Source organism: Oxyura jamaicensis, chromosome 9 (genome assembly GCF_011077185.1).
Source record: "Oxyura jamaicensis isolate SHBP4307 breed ruddy duck chromosome 9, BPBGC_Ojam_1.0, whole genome shotgun sequence".
NCBI classification, from domain to species: domain Eukaryota; kingdom Metazoa; phylum Chordata; class Aves; order Anseriformes; family Anatidae; genus Oxyura; species Oxyura jamaicensis.
In genome coordinates, this window is record NC_048901.1 from 10,207,045 (window position 1) to 10,227,083 (window position 20,039).

General features: G+C 55.3%; 1 protein-coding gene across 2 annotated transcripts in view; it reads left to right on the forward strand.

The window, feature by feature from the left end:
* The first annotated feature begins 29 nt into the window (after positions 1–29).
* EPHB1 (EPH receptor B1) overlaps positions 30–20,039 on the forward strand; it is a 51,415-nt gene continuing 31,405 nt past the window's right edge. For both annotated transcript variants that reach the window (XR_004753233.1, XM_035334633.1), the window contains exons 1-2: positions 30–196; positions 18,999–19,063. Coding sequence is in view for 1 of the 2 variants with exons in the window: in XM_035334633.1 (XP_035190524.1) it covers positions 139–196; positions 18,999–19,063 (123 nt within the window). In the remaining variant the exon portion in view is untranslated. The remainder of the gene's footprint in view (positions 197–18,998; positions 19,064–20,039) is intronic.

The window sequence follows — 20,039 nt, forward strand, 5'->3', positions numbered from 1 at the left end:
GCTCGGCTCGGCCCGGCCCGGCTGCCTCCCGCCGCCCATGCCCGCCCGCCGCCGGCGGCGCCCGACGCCTGCGGAGCCCCGCGCGGTGCCCGCGGAAGGCCGAGGCGGAGCGGCGGGGGACGCCGGCCCGGGGGGGCGATGGCTGCGGGTCTGGTGGCGCTGCTCTGCCTGGCCGCCGCCGCGGCCGCCGTGGAAGGTGAGGCTGGGGGGGGACGCGGGGGGACGGGGGGCGGACGGCCACTGTCCCGCTGCCGGCTTGGGGTGGTGGCGGGGAAGCTCCGGTACCCCCTTTCCCCAAAAAATCAGGGAGCAGCCACCGGGATGCCCCGCGCTGAGCTCCCCCCCCCCCCGCCGCCGTGTTCGGTGCGGGGGAAAAAAAAAGCCCTGAGAAAGCCCCCCCGGCTTCTGGCCGTCCCGGGGGGGACGAGCCGCCCGCCGTGCCGTGCCCCCGCAACCTGTTGAGGAGCGCCGTGGGTCCCGCGGAGCGCAGTCCGGCAGCGGCAGGGCGGCCGCGCTCGGTCCTTGCCTCCCGAGCCTCGTTAGCCGGCCCTGGGACGTGCCCCCGGCGCTGCCGGCAGCTAGCCCTCCATGCAGCTGGCGGGCTGGCGGCGCCCGGCTCTCCCGCTTGTGCCCGAGTATCCTCGCAGCGTGACAGCGCTTTGCCACGCGTGGCTTCGCCGGCCACGTTCCGCCGGGCGCCCGGCTGCTCCCGCTTCGCGTTTCGGCTGCTCCCGGGAGCGAAGCGGTGCCAGGAGCCAGCGCTCTGCCTCTCCGTGCCCCGCGATCGCTCGGGGAGCGCCGGTGTGCTGGGCGTCAGCTGAACCCGCTGTGATCGCCCGGAGCGTGGCAGGCTGGCGGCACGCCTCGTAACTCTGCGGCTGCAGGAGTTTTGGGGTGTCGGCAGGTCAGCCGAGAGACAGAGTCGGCCCTGGTTCGTCTGCCTACCTGCTTGCCTGCCCGTTGGCTTCCTTGTGCAAAGAGCGAGCCCGGAGAGCTGGCGTAGCTCTGCTTTGGCTGCTCCGTGCGCTTATCTGCTGCCTGCCTGCTTGGAGAGGACCGGGGACAAGGGTTTGGTGCTGGGGTGATGTCCCGGAGCTGGTTCCTGCAGCCTGTGAGCCCCGTGGGCATCCTCCCCTCCTCAGCTCGGGGCATGCACATCTGGTGCTCCCGTCCGTCGGGCTTCCCCTGCTTCTACCTAACACCGCCGCGGCGAGCAGGGCGAGAGCCACCTCCACGGGGGCTCTTCCTGCTGATGTACCCAGAGCAGAGCCAGGGCTAAGTCACGAGATGTTGCAAGCCCTGGTCTTCTGTGCCAGCCTGTAGCCATCCCTTTATGTATTTATTTTTTGCACAATCTGGAAAAAGGAAACCTAAGGGGAAGAACTGGAGTGCTGGTGTGACGAGCGAGCCCAGATCTTGTCAGCCTGGAGGGAGAGCGTTTTGTTAAGTCATGGGAAACGGGCCCTCGCCCGCAGATGCCTGTGCTGCTTTTTTTGACTAATTGCTGGTATCACTGACTCATTATTCCTCGTCTCGGTCGCCTTCCTGTTTCCCGCGTGCTTCGAGACTCGGGGATGTAGGCGATGGGAGGATGAAGTTTCGGCGGCCCTCCGTCACTTCCCACCAAACGCGCCGGGCGCACAGCAAACCCATCTCTCTGGCACTGCTCCTGCGGCTGAATTTCATCTTGCTTTTCTTCCTTAAGATGCAGGTCTTTTTTTTTCTTTTTTTTTTTCCTGCCTTAATTAAGGCTTTGAATTTCAATTTCTCTGAATGCAGCGCAGCCTGCTGAAAGTTGAATAACTTACAGTGCTCTGGTGGCCTGTTAGAGGTGAAAACATGTGCCGGTAGTGATGGAGAGATCAGAAAAGCAGCGCTGGAGGGGGAAAGCCTGTGAGCTGGGCTGCCGTCACTGGTATTTCTGTGCTGCTGAAGATGCTCTTGGAGCAGTTCATGCAAAGAAAGGCCACGGAGGAGTTGTAGAAGGGCAGGTGCGGAGGATGTGGGGTCTGGGATGCGTTTTGGCCACGCTCTTTCTGCACATGCTGCAGTTGGTACCCAGCTGAACGCAGGAGCCGCGGACTCGTGGGGTGCCCTCAGGAGGAGGATGCAGCGCTCCGTGTTCTCTTAACACATGCAGCGGCAGAGTGGTCACTTAACGGCGAGGCTGAGTAAATAGCTGGGGGGGGAGTGTTTTCCCCAAATATTCATTAGGATTTGAAAGCACACTTCAATTTAACCTTGCTTTCTGCAAATATCCAAGCCATTGAGCTTTACACGCATGAATACTTGCACAAGGAAAACGTGAAGCTGGGATGTTTGCTGGCAGCGCTGTGGAGTGGCACGTTCTGGGCTGCGGTGCTGGAAACCCAGAGCTTGTGCTGCGGGGCTGATGCAGGGACCTTGTGCTGTAGGAACTGGGGTGCCTGCGGAGCTGTGGCTGCCAGCCACGGTGTGTTTTTTTGGGGTGTTTTCTGTCACCAGGCGTTTTTCCCAGCAAGTCGCATGATGAGAAGTGGTGAGAAAAATGGGATGTGCATTTGTAAAAGCCAAAAGCGCTGCGCTTTATCTATTTATTTCTCGGAACTTTTGAATTATTAAAGTGCGTTCAGCAGAGATTAACTCGCTCTGCTCAATATTTATTATTGTTTCATTTCAGTGGAAGTTGGGACTCACAGAGCTGTGATAAATGGTCTGAAAGATTCTGCAGTTTCCTTATAGTGAATCTAAATATCCCTGTACCCTTTGCTGAAAAAGCTAAACTGTAATTTCCTACGGTAATGCTGCTTAGTGAATTACAACCATGTGTGTTGGGGCGTGTGTGTATGCGTCTGCTTTTTCTCCCCGGCCCTTTGCTGGGGGAATACCACTGTCCCCAGAAAACCTCGCAAAACCTCTTCAGGTTGGGCAGCAGCCGTGCCCTATGAGCATCCCCGGCCAGGTCCAGAGGGAGAAACCCAGCCCGCTTATAGTGAGCGTCGTCCCTTCTCTGAATAATTGAAGAGCCTTCCTGTTGAATATTTAATTACAATAATATTTGGTTAGCAGGGATTGTTGGTCTCTTTTGTGCAACTGAGAGTTGTTGTGAGAAAACAACCAGTTTAAAAAAAAAAAAGCTGTTGTCTATGATCATTGATTTTATTTTTCTTTTTAACTAATCAGTTATTCAGTCGAAATTGGTTAATTAGTTCAGTTCCATTAAGACTCTTTGGCATTTAAGCTCGATGTTCCTAAATAATTACAGTTTTGCCCGCTAAACCTGCAGCCCGGTGTGATCTAATTGCTGTTCTGCGGCCTGCCTGTAATGAGTTGCTGCTGGGCCGGAGGAGATGATGGTTCAAAGGGAAGGGGCCCGCACCCCAGCACCACTCCAGCAGGAGTAGGGGAGGTTTGGATTGGATATGGGGAAGAATTCCTTCGTGGAGAGGGTGGCCAAGCATTGGGATGGGCTTCTTGGGGAAGGGGTGGAGTCCCCATCCCTGGAGGTGTTTAAGCAACGCGCAGATGTGGCCCTGAGGGATGTGCTTGAGCAATGAGACTTGGAAGGTCTGCTTGATGGTTGGTTTTGATGATCTTGAAGGTCTTTTCCAACCTAGATGGTTCTGTGGTCATGTTGGTTCAGGACTGCTGCTTTGAGCTTCAGCCCAAAGGAAAGGAGCAGGGCTGGATTCGGGGATGCTCCTTGGGGGGATGCTCCCTCTGGCATCCCTGCATGTCTTAGGGGTGGGTGGGAGGTGATGACAAGCTCCGTCCTTCCAAGAGAGTGGTTTTGGATAACAACTGTAAATTGCTTATATTCATTAATAAGCAGGCGGATTCCTTTCAAGGGCTTTGCGAAGTAGAGGGGGGGGAAGTATTAAGGTTTTTTTATTTATTTACTTATATATTTTGATTTGGAAATAACTATGCCAAGTAATTAGGGACTAGGAAGGCCTCAGGTATGTGCTTGTTAGTGCAGTGAAAGAAGCGTTTAATATCTGGGGAGGCATCCAGGCAGCATCGCTGGTATTCAGAGCTGATTAAGCTATAATTTATGTTGCAGAGAGGCAAAGTGGTTGCTGGGAATAGGCAAGAGGCTGTGGAAATCCTTGCTTTTACGCCATTTCCTTGCATCTGAGGTGGGGGCTTTGTCATGACTTGAATTGTTTAATATTGCACTGTTGCTTTTTCCTAGTTATGGAGCCCTGCTCCTCTCAAAACCACACCGCTGATGTCCCAGGCACCCAGGTTTTGGTTACTCAAACCCAACTGACTCTTCCATGGGTTGCTTTGAGGTTTTGGTGTCTGTGCCCAGCTCTGTTTCTCTTTATTTCCTTACTTGGGCCTCTCTACGCGTGAGTTGCGCCCCTCTGCCAGAAACACGTTTAGTGTCAGCCTCCTTCCTGTTGGTGCCAAATCCTGCACCTCAGGTGGAGGCACTGGGATGGGGAATGGTGAGGACTGAAGTTTTATAGAGTTTTTTATTACTTTATTTTTATTTTGCAGTCAGATGCAGGGCTTTGATTTCTGGAGGCCTCCACTTGCTTCAGCCAAGGCCTAGCCACAGGGGCTGAACCGACTCATTAACATCCTCGTGAGGGTCCTGTTGATGTGGGGATAATTGCTTTTTGTTCAAAAGAAGTTAAACCACCACAGAGGAGCTGGGAGGGTGTGAATTACATCTTCCTCAGGCAAATAAGGAGCCCAGCAGAAAAGTTGAAAAGGGAATGCTGGACTTGAGGTGGGATGAGAAAGGAAGAGGTGCAGGTTCCTGCCAGTTTGGCCACAGGAGGTTGCTGGGCATTTTTTATTTTTTAATTTTCTCTTTCTAACCAGAACTGCTATTTGTATCTTGGGCCAGGTGACAGGCTGAGCAATTTGGAAGAGTTGGACACTTGGGAAGTCCTCCTGGTATCTGGTGCTGGAGGACAGCCACGTGCCTGTGGAGGGACTTGAGCCCTGGTGTCCTAGAGACAGCCGTTGGGGAAGTGGGCTTCTGATGCCCTTGGCCTCACAACAAGACCTGGGCTCCTAAGTCCAGGAGGTTCCCTAAATCCACATTGCATTGCTGTCTAACCTTGGGAGTGTTTCTTGGAGCTGGAGGAAATCAGGCAAACTTGAAGCAATGGCTTCAATTCTGTAAGACTGAAGCAGAGGAGGAGGATGTGCTGGAAGTCGGGTGTATGGACAAAGGAGCAATGGGATACTTCCAGGGAGCTCTGCGAGGCATCAGCTGTGCTTTTAATTTGAAACAAATGTGTTTGAAATGAACAAAACTTAGCTTTTCAAGATTACCAGAACAGCTGGCTGTATTGCCAGAAGTACTTCGTGCAATGTTTCCAAGCATTAGAAGACCTCTGTGTGCGAGCTGCCTCATGCCGTGTACCCCTGGTGCTGTGTTTGTTTTGCTCTCCCATGGCGTGCAGCAGCTCGGAAGAGCTGTGGCTACGTGGCTGCTCTGCCCCTGAATTAATTATTTTTGAAGTGTCACGGGTCTTGGTGTCCTTCATCCAGTGCTGGGAATAATGGGCTGCAGGCAGCCTTGGACTACAGAGCCACAGTGTCCCCTGAGCAAGACCCCACAGGCCTGGTGAAGCTGTCCATAAGCTTCATGCAGGTGAGTAAACTCTCTGGAGATTACACCGGGGAGGTTTGGATTAGGTATGAGGAAGAATTTCTTCATGGAGGGGGCAGTCAGGCATTGGAACAGGCTGCCCAGGGAAGAGACAGTCCCCACCCCAGAGGTATTTATGAGATAGGTTGATGTGATTTAGTGATGGGACCTGGCAGGTCAGGCTGATGGTTGGCCTTGGTGATCTTGAAGGTCTTTTCTGACCTGGATGGTTCTGTGGTTCTGAGATGCGTGGCCTTTGCTGTCCAAGCCTTTCCACTTCAGATGAAGTTGTTTGTGTGGATTGGATCTAAGTCTTTTGAGCCCCTTAGGCTTTCAGTGGAGAAGCTGTGACATGCAGCGAGGTTACTCTTGCAGAGCCAACTTGATGCACGGTGGCTGGCACAACCTCCTGTGTCCAGGAGTGAGTTGTCTTCTCCGGCAGGCCTGGTCCTCTAGCTATGGTGGGTGCTGGCTGGTGGGATCTGCAAGATCCCAAGCTAGTCATATTCTATCTCTGTCTAAAAATTGGCTTTTATTATCCCTCCGTGCACCACACCTGGGTTATTACCGAGCAGGAGGCTGCTGAGCTGAAAGGCCTGCTCTCCAGCCTGCTGGAGGCTACAAAAAAGCGCTCATTAACTTCAATAGCCTTCGGCGGAGGCTGGAGGAAAAGGGCTGCTTTGAGGAGGACACAGCTGTGGGCACCCTCCTGCTCTGCCTTTGTGAGCCCTGCCCAGCACGGAGGAGTGACGTATCGGGGCTGGACCTGGTGCATGGGGCTGGCCAGCCCCTGTGTGTGTGAATGTGGACAGGACGCCCGTGCTTTTACACTCATCTCCTTGCTTCTGGTCCAGCTGCCGCTGAGGAGCATCTTGCATCTCCCTGGGCCACATCCTTGATCCCGCATTAAGCAGCAGCCGTGCTGCGGGGCTTTGATACCTCCTGGTAGGGAGCAGCTGCCGCTCCTGAGCCAGCCCGGCTGCTCTCGGGCACGGGGCCACTGTGATGGAGCGGGGATTTCCAGAGCAACACGGTGTTTGGGGCCGCCTCACGGTGCTGCACCAGCAGCCCCAGAACTGGGGATGGACATGCTCCAGGTGGTAGTGGTGAGCTGTTCACAAAGCATGACCAAATTTTTCATCAATTCCTCCTTAAGTGCGTACAGATGATACAAGCAATGATGCTGCTGTGAAGTGCGCAAGGAGCAAGGGTGCTTTGTGTGGTGTGTTTTTTCTTTTTCAAGCCATATCCTTTTTTTGTACAGGATTCTGATTGTGGTAGGGAGATGTTCCTTCCTGGAGGGCTTCCTTCCCCATCTCCAGTCTGGTTGTGGTGTCAACCTACCTCTGCCAGCAGCTCTGACGACCCCACACCAAACGTGACAGGGACGTGCTCCACCGGGCTGGCTTGGTCGCTTCCATATGCTGTAGCTTGAATCGCCAGCCTGGTGGATTTTGGAGGTAGTTTACTGCAAAAGTGTTATTTATTTATTTATTTAAAGTATTGAAATGTTCAGGGAAACTGTGATGCCTTTGAAACACTTCAAGTATTCCTAATAGGTTACCTTGAAAGCTTCCTTAAGTCTTGAATGAATCAAAGTGCAAATGTTTATAATGCAACACCCACACAGAGTAGGAGAGGCATTTTATTAAGGCAGGAGAGTCAGAAAACAATAATAATAAAACATCTTTTATGAAGTTGGTGAGAAACTTATAAACCAGGTGAAGTTTTACAGCATATGAAGTTGATACAAGTTGTAAACTTGAATTCCCAGGCTGGTCCTCAGGTCTTGCTCTTTATTACCTGAGATAACGTCCTCCAATTTTAATAGTTTGCTTCGGCAGAGTGAACACAATTTTACCTTCCTAAATGATAGGCTGATAGAGCCTTAAGTCAAACTCTCACCTATCCCAAAGTCTTCAGTCCTTCAGCAAGGAGGCTTCCCTGGGATGTGATCCAGTGGCTGGCAACCCCTCGGTGCCCTTTTGGTGTCCCCGTCCCCAGTGGCCATCGTCCCGCTGGGCAGCGAGTGCCTGGATGCCTCCATAGGGATGGAGGTCTGGCTCAGGTTATTCCTCATTAGGAAATATGTGATTACTGATGTAAAGCTTTCTAGCTAATTGCCAGATTATTCCCTTTAAAATGGGAAAGTAATTAGAGATGTTTTTTTTAAATAAGCTTCCCACCCTTGGATCTGCTGGGATTAGTGTACGTGGGTGTGTAAATATTTAGTTTACAATGACTCTTTTTCCCCTCCTTGAAGAAACAGCAATGATGAGCAATTGAAATGAGGCAGCAGCAATGCTTGGACACTTCCCACAGCATCCCAAATATAATTGAAATTAAAGATGACCCACAAAGGGAAAAGAAGTAAGGCTTCTGCTAGCGTGATGCACAAAGCAGGCTCACAGTCTGCCTTTCCACGTAGGGGTTTCATCCCACGGGGCATTGGTGTGCTCAGTTCCTGGTGAACATCCAGAATCAAAGCGGGAGGCAGCTGTGTGTGCTCGGGGACCTTCCTGGGGCTGTAGGGGATGGCTCTTCTGGCCGCTCTATGTTGGGAGTGGGGCTTGGTCGGGTCTTGTGCCCATGGGGAGCGTGGAGCCCGCTGCTGGCTCGGTGGGGCTCACCAGCTCATCTCAGTGCCTGGAGCTCTCTTTGTAACTCCTCGGCAATTCAGGCTTTATGCAACAAGGTGCTCTCAAGCTTGGGTTCCAAATGCTCTGTTGTTTTGAAACTTATCTCAATGTTTGCTCTGTTTTCATAAAGCAAAACTGAAATACAGAGTTAGGTGCACAAATGGTTTTAATTGAATGATCTGGTGGAGCTGTGGGTTAAAGGGATGGCTGAAACCAGTCATGCACGCAGCTCTCCTAGCAGCCTGTATCCCTTGAGATGCCTGGAGCCCTTCCTGCAGCCAGCTGTAAGGATCAGAATTCACCTTCCTTTTCGGATTAAAAATGTAAAATACCCTGCCCTCCCGGTGCCAGAAAGCCACCTGCAAGGCGCTGCTTGTGGCTCAGGCAAAATCCCCGTCACCTGCGGGATTTGGTCCTGCACCATGAGATGCTCACAGGGGCTTCAAATGCCGTGTGCACACCTCGGTTCTTTTTCTGGCAGGGATTATTTATCGCATGCATCAACCTGGGGCTGTCATTTGTCTGCCTTGTGTCTGTTTTTTTAGCAGCTGCAGCTGTGATTGGTAACTTTGGTCTTTGTTTCCTCGTCTGTGCTCTGGAAAGCCTTCAGAGGTTGTTTAAGAGGAAAGGGGCTGGGGACCGTGTAGCTTTTTGTGTTATTATTATTATATATTATTATAATTAAAACATATTTTTAGCAGCTGAAACCCAAGCCCGTCTGGGTATTTATGCAGCAAGATGTTTTGGATGAGGAATAGGCCAAGACAGTCACGTGGCCGGGGCCAACATGAAACAAAAGAATCCATTTATTATCCAGGCAGGAAATTTGTTCTTCTGGATGCTGTAGCTGCAGACATAATGATTTCATTTCCTTTGCTTTGCCCAGATTAATGGCTTGCGCTCTTTTGTGTGCGTGCCTGCGTTATTTCTGAAACGCGGTCCCCCCCGGCCGGTGCCTGCGCGTGCGAATGCGCCGCGTCCATGTGTCCGTCGTCGCCTGTCCTCCGTCCGCCTGAGGGAGCGCGGAGCTCCCCAGCACGCGGGGCAGGGGGGCAGGAGCAAGCCTGGTGCCGGCAGAACCCATCAGCATCGTGGCCACCACCAGGGCTGAGGCATTGGATCGGAAACACCGGTTCTGCCAACACCGGCGCGGAAGGGGCACTTGTGCGAAGCCTGGATGGTGGGGAGAGCTGGTGCGTCCGTGGGGAGAGCTGGTACGACCATCGTATGGAAGGCAACGGCGGCGCCTCCTCTACTTGACCACACTCCTGGGTGTAAGTAGCTGCTGTGAGCTGTTCTCCTGGAAACTTCCACCTCTGCGCGGCCCCAGGTGTTGGAAGAGCCGCTCTTCCCAGCCACGACGAGGCGCGGGGATGCGGTCATGGTGCTTTGGTCCTGCTGCTCCCTGGTGAGCATCTCCTGCCGTCACGTCCCAGCTGCGAGACGCTGGTCCCACCGCCGCCTGCTCGGCCAGAACAGCGGGCAGGTTTTTGATGTGGGCGCTACAAGATTAGCGGCAGCTTTAATTGCTCCCTCTCTCTTTTTGAGTGTTTGGCTTTTGAAAGCAATGTGACAGGCAAACAATGCCTCTGCATTGTTATCGCTCGAGCAGTCTTGGCGGGGGTTTGGCACAGAGCTTTTCATTTACTGCTTGAAGTACGGTCGCAGCGCTGCTTTGGATTGATCTGGGGTGACCTAGTGGGGTTTGAACGCCTGCGTGCGAGGAGGAGCCGGAGGCGGGACGCGTGGCTGGGAAAGGTTTGGGAAGCGCCCGGCCCTGCACCCGTCCTCCTGTCGGTGTTCCCGTGCAATCTGCCCTAAATAGGGGCGCAGAGGGGTTCTGCTGTGCGCCTGGAGGAGGTTTCAGCCCAGCAAAAGCTCTCGCTGCGGGACAGCTCTGCCGGCCATCAGGGCGCATTTGCCACCACCTGTGCTGCGTGCTGTGGTGATTCTGCTTTGGGGCTTCCATCTTCTGGGTGCTCGTGTGTTATGATCCTGTCTCTTCACCTGCACGGCAGTGGCTTCTGGTCACATCGGTCCTCCCAGGGGCTTCCACAACACGTTTCCCCATCCCGCATCCTGCGCGGGTTGTCCAGGTGGCAGAACCCGCCAGGATGTGACAGCTCCGTCGTGCAGGCGGTGATGAACAGTAATGAGGCCGGGAGCGCAGTGTGCACTTACGGTGATTTATTTCAGTGAGGAAACCACAATCAGGGAGGATGGGTCAGTGTCATCAGGAGAAGAGGTGGTATGGAGATGAGCGTACGGGGAAGTTTATCATCAGCTGGCACCACGTTAAAAATGAGCGGTGTTAGCGTTGCGTGGAGCGGAGCCGTGCTGCTCTCGTGCCTGGTGGATTTTCAGGTTGCAGGAAGGCTGCAGGACTCGGGCAGCCAGTTTCCCATGGGGTCTTTGTGCAAAGGGAGGTCTGTCCGCCCACGTTCCGCCGTGGTGTCACCAGCATCCAGTAGGATTCAAGCCCAAGTGGAGGCAGCGGCCCCGTGACCGCAGCGGGAGCTGCTTCCTGCTCCTCCTGGATGGGAAAGCCCTGCGGATGCTGGCGCCCGTGACCTTCCCGTTGGGACTGTCCCCATCGCGTGGGGGGGACGATGACCTTGTTTTGGGAGAATCTGGGGATGTCCCTTTGGTGGTGGCTTCCACACCCAGCCCAGAAGTGCGGTGTGAAGATGCTGTGCAGGGGAGCTCTGCTTTGTGGCGGCGCCGTCTCCTGCCGAAGCGTTTCGGCGAGGTGTTGGCCGCTGGTGACAGCGGCCGTGCGGGGGGAGAGGAGGCAGACCTAGCACGGGAAAAGGGGGGTGGTGTGTGGAAAATCCATCCCCCAGCGCGCCTTGGCGCGGCTCCCGGCGCGCAGATGGCTCTCCTCCCGCCTGCTCCGCTCCAGCCTTTTCCCAGCTTGCGCTCGTGCAGGCGGCTGGGCTGGAGGCAGGAGCGTGCGCGGCCGGCCGGGAGCCAAGCAGTGCCTCCTTCGGCTTCCTCCTCCTCCTCTTCCCCTCCCTGGGGCCGGCAGGCCGTGCTGCGTAACGCTCAGCACCAGCAGCCTTGCGGTTGAAGTTTCTCTCCCTCCTGCTGGAGTATATGTGGATTTGATTGCAATATAATGCCCTGCGCTGATGGCCCCTTTTGGCTCATTTGTGTCTCCTGTCTCTGCCCCGTGCTCCTCTTCCATCCCATTCCTCTGCTTTTACAGCAGGACCAGCAAACACTGGCCGCACACCTCGTTAATCAGCGAGCCAGCGCTGTCCCACAGCTTGTTTTTCCGCTACAGAGCCCCCGACCCGCAGAGACGCCGGGTGAGCGTTTCCCCCTCCGCCCATAAGCGTGCCCCAGCTGGGTTCCGTGGGGCCGGGAACTGCAGCCGGGGCCCCTCCGAGGTGCGATTCCTCCCCGGGAAGGTTTGGCCGCAGGCAGCACCGGGCTGTGTGGCTCCTAGCGTGCCTCCACGGCCCGGCCGAGCCGGCACGGGGCGGCAGCGGCCCCGGCGAGATCTGGAGATCTTGGCAAACTAACTCTGTTATTTACTCCACAGACCAGCTGTCGTGAATGCGCGTACCTAGAGACCGCTCAGATTGGTAGTAAAATGGTTCAGGAGAGGATGTGGGGCACAGTTTTGAAGAGATCTGGAATTAAAAAAAAAAAAAACAAAACCTGCAGAAACGTGGATTTTGAATGGGCTCCGTGTGCACCCTGGGGCTCCAGCGGCCGGGGGAAGCAGAACAAGCACCCGCTGTGAGATTTTCCCCATCCTCCAACCTCAAGCTGGTGGTGATTTGGCGTGGGGATGGTGTCGGACCCGAACGCTGCTGTTGCTGCTGTTCAGCAGCTGTGAAAGCAGGCAGCCAGCGCTTCCGAGGGCCGCAGTGCGTGGGTGCGTGTTGGGTGCCGCGTTAACCAGCACGGGGTGAGTCCGGGTGCGGGAAGCACCACTGGCTCCTTCCCTGTGCAGGATGGATAGCTTAGGGCTCTGCTGGATGACTTTTCCCCCAAATTGTGGTGTCTGGAGGAAAACGCCGAGGTCCTGGCTGCATCCTTGATTCGGGAGGAGGTGGGGCTGGGCGAAAGGAAGCTGCTCAGTGACCCCGGAGCCAACGAACCGCGCTGTTTGCCGTCTGAGCGGCCCGTTGTGTTCGTAGCTCATGCAGAATCCCTCTGACATTTTAAACTAAGATCTAATAAATAGGAGCTGGACGATGCCAGGTGCATCTCTTGTAGTGAGGGCTCCTTGACAGCGCGGCTGGCATTTCAGACTTAGGGCTCGGAGCTGCGTGTTTTTGTAGCAAGCTTGTAGCTTTTCTGGAGAACATAGGCCAAGACAGTGACTCATCCCGAATCTCTACGGCAGCGGTGGCGCGTAGCGAAATGCAGGATAAATGTTTTGATCCTGAGAGCTTCCCTCATAGGCAGTGCTGTCCTGGAGTAAGGCAAAATAAGTCCTGTGGGGAAGGAGAGTGGCAGGGAAAGGGGGACAGGTTGGGTGCGTTGGCTCAGCAGAGTTTATTGCACCTGTGCCTTTGTGCCCGTCCCCGTTGAGGTGGTTGTAGGCAGGACCGATGCCGTTCCGCACGTGAGCAGACCCCAGCTGCTGGGGGAATCCCTCTGCGATCCCCCATGGGTGCCCATCGAGGCATGAAGACTGCATGTCCTTTTAAATTATCCTAACGAGTGTAATTGCAGATGCTGTTGACGTTTATGGCTGCTCGGTCTCCTCAGCTGACTGACTGCGTTTGTAGGCTGCCATTTCCAAGGGAATCCCAGTTGGTCCACTGGGCCCATTAAGCTTCCACCACCCTTGTGTGTTAAATCTCAAACCCTGCTCCTGTTTTTTTCCCCTCTGGCGTTCCTTGCTTTCTCACAGGATGGACGAAGGTCAGGCCCCCTCTTCCCAGGCGCTCCCGGTCCTGCTCTGGGTGGGCTCGCTTGCTTCCCTTTGAGCTGGCTGGGGCATGTGTGGGCGGCTGAAGCTGGTACCTCGCTTTTGGGGAGCAGGGAACATCAACTTGTCGGGTTCGGGACCAAACCTCTGTGATTCCTGTGCTTGGAAAGCACTCGACCAGCCCTGCCCAGGGAGGAGCTGGAGGAGCTGCAGGCTGTGTGTTCGGAGTGGTGCGTCCCTGCTGATGGCCCTGCTTTGCCCCCAGCTGCCTGCTGCTGTTGACCAGACCGCAGCAACCTCTCTTGCTGGTTTATCTAAAACCAGAGAAAAGCAGCAGCTTGATGTCTCCCACCCGAGGGGCCAGCAAAGGCTTTCAAGCAGGTGGGGAGGCCGGTTCATGTGTGCCCTTGGGCTGCTGCCCTTCAGCCGTGTCCACGTGGGAGCGTGCCCCTGGGTGGCAGTGGTGCGGGTGGAGAGGAGATCGGGCTCAGCTCAGGCTTGAGCGCTGCAGCTGGTGGCACGGAGACCCCTGCTGGGGCAGGGCCACGTGCGTCCCAAAGCTGTGCTGGAGGCTGGAGCAGCAAGTCACCGCGCACCACTCACCTCCCCGGTGTGTTTCCTATGGGATGTCTTCTGCAAAGCTCCCGCGAAGGATTTCACTTCTCCACAAAGAAAAGTCCTTTATGCAACCCAGACCCTCCCACACCATTTAGCTGGACCTCACATGGGAGGGTGCCACTGGTATCGGGTGGTCCCACAGCTTTTGGGTGTATTGGAAGCCTCTGCCCGTCGCCGGGCGGCCGAGTTCCTCTTCCCTGCCTTCCGGAGGCTGGAAGGGGAGGCTGCCAAGCGTGACATATGGTGATTTTGGGGGCAGACTGTGGAGTTCAGTGATGCTTGTTGGCAACCCAGCCTCGAGAAAGCAAAGATGAGGATTTAAATGCATAGTGACATTGTTCTGGAAGTTCTTCTCCCGAAAGATAGCCTTGTCATTTTGCAGCCCTGGATCACTCCTCCGGCGCTGGAGCGGAGGCAGAGCCGAGCTCCCGGGACTCCTGGCTCTGTCCCGGTGGCCCGCGGCGTTCCTTAACGCCCCGTCCCAGCCCGGGATGCTTTTTGGGTTGCTAAATGCATCTGTGCTGATCTGTAAATGCTTCCACGTGGTCCCATGGCGTGGACTACAGCGCGTGCACTCTGTGTGTCTGTGGCCTGTGTGTAACTGAGCCGCACGGCCCTGGGAAGCTGCTTTGCCACTTTGTCACCGTGGGGGCAACTGAGCTCCTCGCGCCGGGGAGCGCTGGGCTGCCCGTAACGCGCTGTCCTGAGACCCTGCGGGGCCGCTGCCTTGTGTGAGCTCAGCGGATTAGAACTTGTTCCCAAATTTTATCAAATAGGCTTATAATTTGGAAAACAAGATACTGAAAGCACTATCTTATTTCTCTTATCTTTGTATTTGCTTTGGTCCCCTTTGTCTTTTTTCCCCGTGATGTGTGCTTTTTTGTAATTTTCTGCTGTTTCCTTCCCTCTCTCTTATCTCTCCCTCTGCAGCTCTCTCCCCTTTTTCTCTCTGTTTCTCTCTCCCTCTCCCTCCCCCCTGCAATTTATTTGCAGGCAGGTTGTCTCTTTGATTTACTGTATCTCTCCTCAGTGGGATTGTGATAAATGGCTTGTACGGCCGCGGCTGAGCTGGCCCCGCACCGCGTGCTCGCGTGGGGTCAGGCCCCTTCGGAGCACGGAAACCACGCAGAGGCGCGTGCGGAGAGCGCTGCTGCCTGCGCGAGACCCACGGCTCCTTCTGCCCCACCATTATTTCCCTAGGTTTGAAGAGCATGAAAAGGATCAAGAGGGGAGAAGAGCCCCCTACCACTGGGGAAGGTGATGCTGAGAGCATTCAGGGTGTCACCAAGTCAGCGGTCGCTCCCGTCTGTGGCTGCGGTAACGCCTTGCTGCGTCGACAGCCCGTCCTGCGGCTGTCCGAGGGAGGTTCAGGGTGGGCAAAGGGGACTCGGTCGCGGTGGGGGACCTTTGCGCTGCTGCCTAAATTACTGGCTTGTTCAGCATGTGCTAGGCATTGGCGGAGCTTCGTGGAGGGCATCGTCTGCTTTGCTGTGCCCCACTGTGGTGGGTTGGCTGTGCGCGCACATTCACCTGCGCTTCCAGAGACGTGGGCGGGTGTTTCCCCGGGCACTCTCAGCTGCATCGAGCAGCGCGTTCCAGTGTGACGCATCCTGATACAGGTAGCCTTTCCTGCTTGTAATTAGGGCGTTCCATCCAGCTGGCGCAGCAGGCGCAGCTTATTGATAAAGTTGTTTCATAGTCGCTGAGCAAAGCCCCCAAACCTGAGCTTCGTTAAGTCGTTGCCTGCCCCACTGCAACGCGTCCTCCTTGCGTGCTGAAATCCGTGCCCTCGGTGGAGATCCTGGGCAGGGCTGGGGCAGAGCTCGATGCAGCTCATCACGAGGTGACACAGCACCTTTGTGCCCAGCTGATGTATGCGCAAATCCATTTTCCAACCCAAGTTTTGGTTTTTAGCCGCTCCAAGTCAGCCCACATGGGCTGGTAGCGTTGGCACAGCCGAGACGTCTTCGTGGAGCTGCTCCTCTCCGACGGGTTCATCACAAAGACCCCGAGGTGCTGGAGTTCCTGTTCCAAACGATGGGCAGAGAAGGCTTCTGACTTGTTTTTGTTGTTTAGCGCGTCCTCTGCGATCTGAACTCGGTTTGTTATTCTGGGGATAATCCTTCATAATGAATCTGCGGGAGATTGATGGGGATAGCTCGTTATGCACTTCCAGAGCAGTTTCACTGTAATTCTGTAGCAGCAAAATGTACCATTAAAGGCAGAGAGCCATGGGAATGATGGGACATAATTAGTTGTTGCTGTAATATTTTTGATTGAAAGCGTATAGATACTGCACGCGGCTCTTTGGGAAGCTGGGGCTCTCAGGGAATGGTGGAGAGGAGCAGTGCCTCTCCGGTGGGAGAGGGGGACCCGCTCTTCCCCTGCCCACCTCTCCGGCACCATCACTAAAATGGGGAAGTCCTCCTGAGTCTGAGATGCTGTGGGTCAGATGAGTGCCCAGCAGCTCGCACATCTGGCTTGCTACTGCTTTGCTTCTTCTGCCTTGGTGGAAGCCCCGGACACGTGGAAACCTTGCGGAGGGAAGCTGGGTGGGAGCAGGGGGTTTGTGCCCTTGGAGCATCGTGGCCCAAAGCAGGAGCTGCCACAGGCGTGGGGAGTGAACCAAAATTATTTGGGTGACCTTCTGGTGTGGGCTGGAGCCCCAGCTCTCTTTGTACATGGGGCATGGCAAGAATTAAGTTCAAGCCCTTCCCCTGCCACCTGCAGGGCTTCTTTCCCACCGACATTGAGAGGCGTAATCCAGGTCGGGAGCGGTGATGAAAGCCATGACGCAGCCTGGCTGAGCTCGCAGCCACGGCACCGTCTCTGTCAGCGTTGGTTCGTGCTGGTCTTTGCAGCGAAGCTTCTTGGCTTTATTTTCCCGTTGTTCCCATGTTCTGCTGCTTCTTGTTCGCTCTGGGAGCAGGACCGTGTCCCCAAGCACCCGCTGAAGCATGCAGCGGGGAGGGAAGCGCTCTGGGGCGCATCCAGCTGCTCCCTACTCCCACTCCCAAATTTCTCACCCCCCCCCAGCTGCTCAAACAATGCCAGCCACCCGTCAGCTCCCCCCAGCCCCACCACGGCACTGCCTGGGCGCTGGTGCCACTGCGCATGGCTCCGCCGAGGGTGTCCGGGACCGGGAACCGCGCCGGTGCCGCCACAGATGGACCCGCTGCCGCGCAGCGAGGATGTTCCTGCATGCTAATTGCTGGCATCTTTACTCGTTACGAGTGTAATTGTGAGTAGACGTTTGTTTTTGTATTGATAATTAGGGACTGGAACAGATGGTGGAGGCTTAGTTTAAAGTAATGTGTCCATTAAAGAAAATCTACTGTATACAGCTGAAGATTCTTCACGCAAAGAGAGCTTGGCTCTCCGCAACAAAGCTTGGGCTTCTCCACAACGAGGGCTTCAGCCCTGACCGGAGGCTCAAGTCCCGGCCGGTGGGCACCTCTCCAGGGCGGTGGGCACCTCTCCATGCCCATGCTGTGAGCTTCCCCCTGGGCAGTTCCTGGAGCCCCCTGGGCATGTCTCGTGCCGGGAGGACGGAGCTGGGCTCCTTGCGGTGGTGCCCAGGGACAGGATGAGAGGCACCGGGCACAGGCCCAAGCAGAGGAGGTTCCCTCAGGACGTGATGGAGCAGTTCTTCACTGCAGGTGATGGAGCACTGGAGCAGGCTGCCCAGAGAGGTTGTAAAGCCTCCTTGGAGGCCATCAAAAGCTTGGGCATCAAAAGTCCTGGGCACCCTGCTCCAGGCGGCCCTGCTTGAGCAGGGGTGTGACCAGAGGGACCCAGAGGTCCCTTCCCACCTCAGCCCTGCTGTGGTTTGGTGATCAGCCTGGGGTTTTGATGGCACCAGGTTTTCCCAGAGGCTCAGAGACAGGCTTTGGGTTGCTCTCCTCGTCCCTCCTCCTCCTCCCCCCAGAGGAGGGCGTTGCAGAGGACGCCTGTGGGTAGACCTGCCCTCTGGAAAAGGATCAAGGTCCCTGGAAAAAACTAAATGTGGAGGAAAAGCCTAACTGGCGGTGCGTGAATCTGGGCAGAAAGATTCACGCCTTGGTTTTCACGCCTTGTTTTCCCCCGGTTAATTGTCCCCTTGTCCTCCTGTATTAGTTTGCCCTGTGCTCTGGGCTGCTACCACAAGAACGGAGCTTTACCCGTTTGCTGTGGTTTAAGGTAGGGGCATGGCAGGGGGACGAGGCAAGAGCTTTTGGGCAGGGAGGCAGCTCCTCCGCTGTTGGCTTTGGCTTCTTCTCAATTTCTCTATTTCTCTTTATTTCTAGTCTCCTGCCTAGGGAGCCGCTGTGTGCCGTGTCGTGCTGTTCCTCCCAGTTTTCCTTCCAAAATTCAGAGCCTTTTGGGGGCTTTTGGATCGAGGAGCTGATGGGGAGGGAAGTGCTGAGTTTCTGGGAGAGGGTTGGGCTGTGCATCGCCCCGGTGCTGAAATCCTTGCGAAGCGAGCACCCTGTTTATTTGAAGGGCCATGGCAAGGACTAACGAGCACTTAATGATGTGCACGGCTGTACTTACGGCAAGGGGAGAAATAACGTTTGCGTGGTGCTTGTCGGTGTGGGACAGATGCTCGGTGGGGACACGGATGGGAGCACAAATCAGCAGCAGTGCTAGAGGGAAGCTGTGGCCGAGATGTGTTGGTTTTGGCCAACACGAAGAGAAGCCAGGTCCCCAAAGGAGCCGTGCTGTGCTGCCTCGGCCGTGGAGGGACGGACGGGTCGATTCTGGGCACGGGCAGTGTGTTTCCTTCCTGTGCTTGGTTGAGATGCGGGAATCGAGCAAACTCATCTGCACGTCTGCTTGCTGAAAACAAATAAATAAAACCTGGAGGATTTCTCCCATCTGTTTCTGTATGTTGTTGCTCTCACTATTATTGTTGCTACTCTTTCTTGTGAAAGAACGAGAAAAAAAAGCAGGGGAATGCCAGCTGTAGTACAGCTCTTAGATATTTCCCACCAAACCTGCCATGTAAAGCCCCCCAGCAGTGGAGCACTGCTCCAGCAGCCCTGTTTTTGTTCACGTGTCTGAAATCTCCCTGCCAAACCACAGCTGCGTGGAGCTGTCACGGGCCAACGTGGGTGCGTCATGTGGGATGGCCCAGGTGGTCCCGCGAAGCACACGGGTGCTGGGGGCTTCTCCCTGGTTTTCCTGGCGCCTGGGGGTTGATGCAGACACGCACCGTGGGTTTTTGCAGGTGTGGATGATGACTCCTTTATCTTACTTTTTTCTTCTGTTTCCTCAGAAACCCTAATGGACACGCGGACGGCGACGGCTGAGCTGGGCTGGACCGCCAACCCACCCTCGGGGGTAAGTCGTCCTGTGTCCGACTGCGCCCGCTCCTTCTCCTGAGGCCAGGTTGGATCCAAGCCCGTCCCCTCCCTGCCCCGCTGCCTCCTCCATCCAGGCAGGTCCCCGTGCTCGCTCCTCCCCATCCTCCTGCTCGTGCCTCCCCTCTCCCTGTACCACAAGGCTTGTAATTAGGAAACATTAGCAGGCTCAAAACAGCTTTCATACCTGGAACATCATCCATAATTGCACTCAGCAGTGCTCTTCCCTGGCTATTAATGTCACTTTTATGAAGTAATGAGGAACAAAACACCCTGAGGCACTTAAAACATCTTTTTTATATAATATGAGTCTTTGAGGGATGGAAGCATAAAATAACCTGACTCACATTCCCCTGACAGAGAAAGTGATAGACAAAGACAGGCGCAGACAGGGAGGGGAGCAGTGGGGTGGGTGGCAGGCTGGTACCCACGCGGCGCTGGCCCCGTGCTCCCCAAAAACCAGAGCTGGAGAGCTGGGCTGTCGGGGTGCCAGGCGCCTTGTTGGGTGGGCTCAGAGCCTCTCTGGGGGTTTTGGGGCTGCGCCGTGTACCCACTGGGGCTCACTGGCTCTGCGGTCATCCCCTGTGAAGTTTGGATGGACCAGGAAGAGCTCTGCCCAGGGATGTGCAGTTAAATACGTATCTGCAGGCGTGTAATGGTAGAAGTAGGGATGTGTAATTAAATAACAGGACGCAGCACCTTACCCTCTGTCCTCTAGGAGATCAGACAGGATGAGCATCCTTAGGCTGTCCCCTAAAAGAGTTTTCCAACCTTTAAGACATTCTTGTCACCTTTTTCCAAATGCTTTTTTCCTTTTCCCTTTGATTTGTGATAGGGGAAGCCCCACTGGGGGTGGTTCCTGGGTTTAAATTTTTTTTTTTTCTGGGTATTATTTTGCTTAACTGTAAGTGGTCGAGCAAATGGTGCCTCTGGGAGCTTCCCCGCTCCCCGTCTGC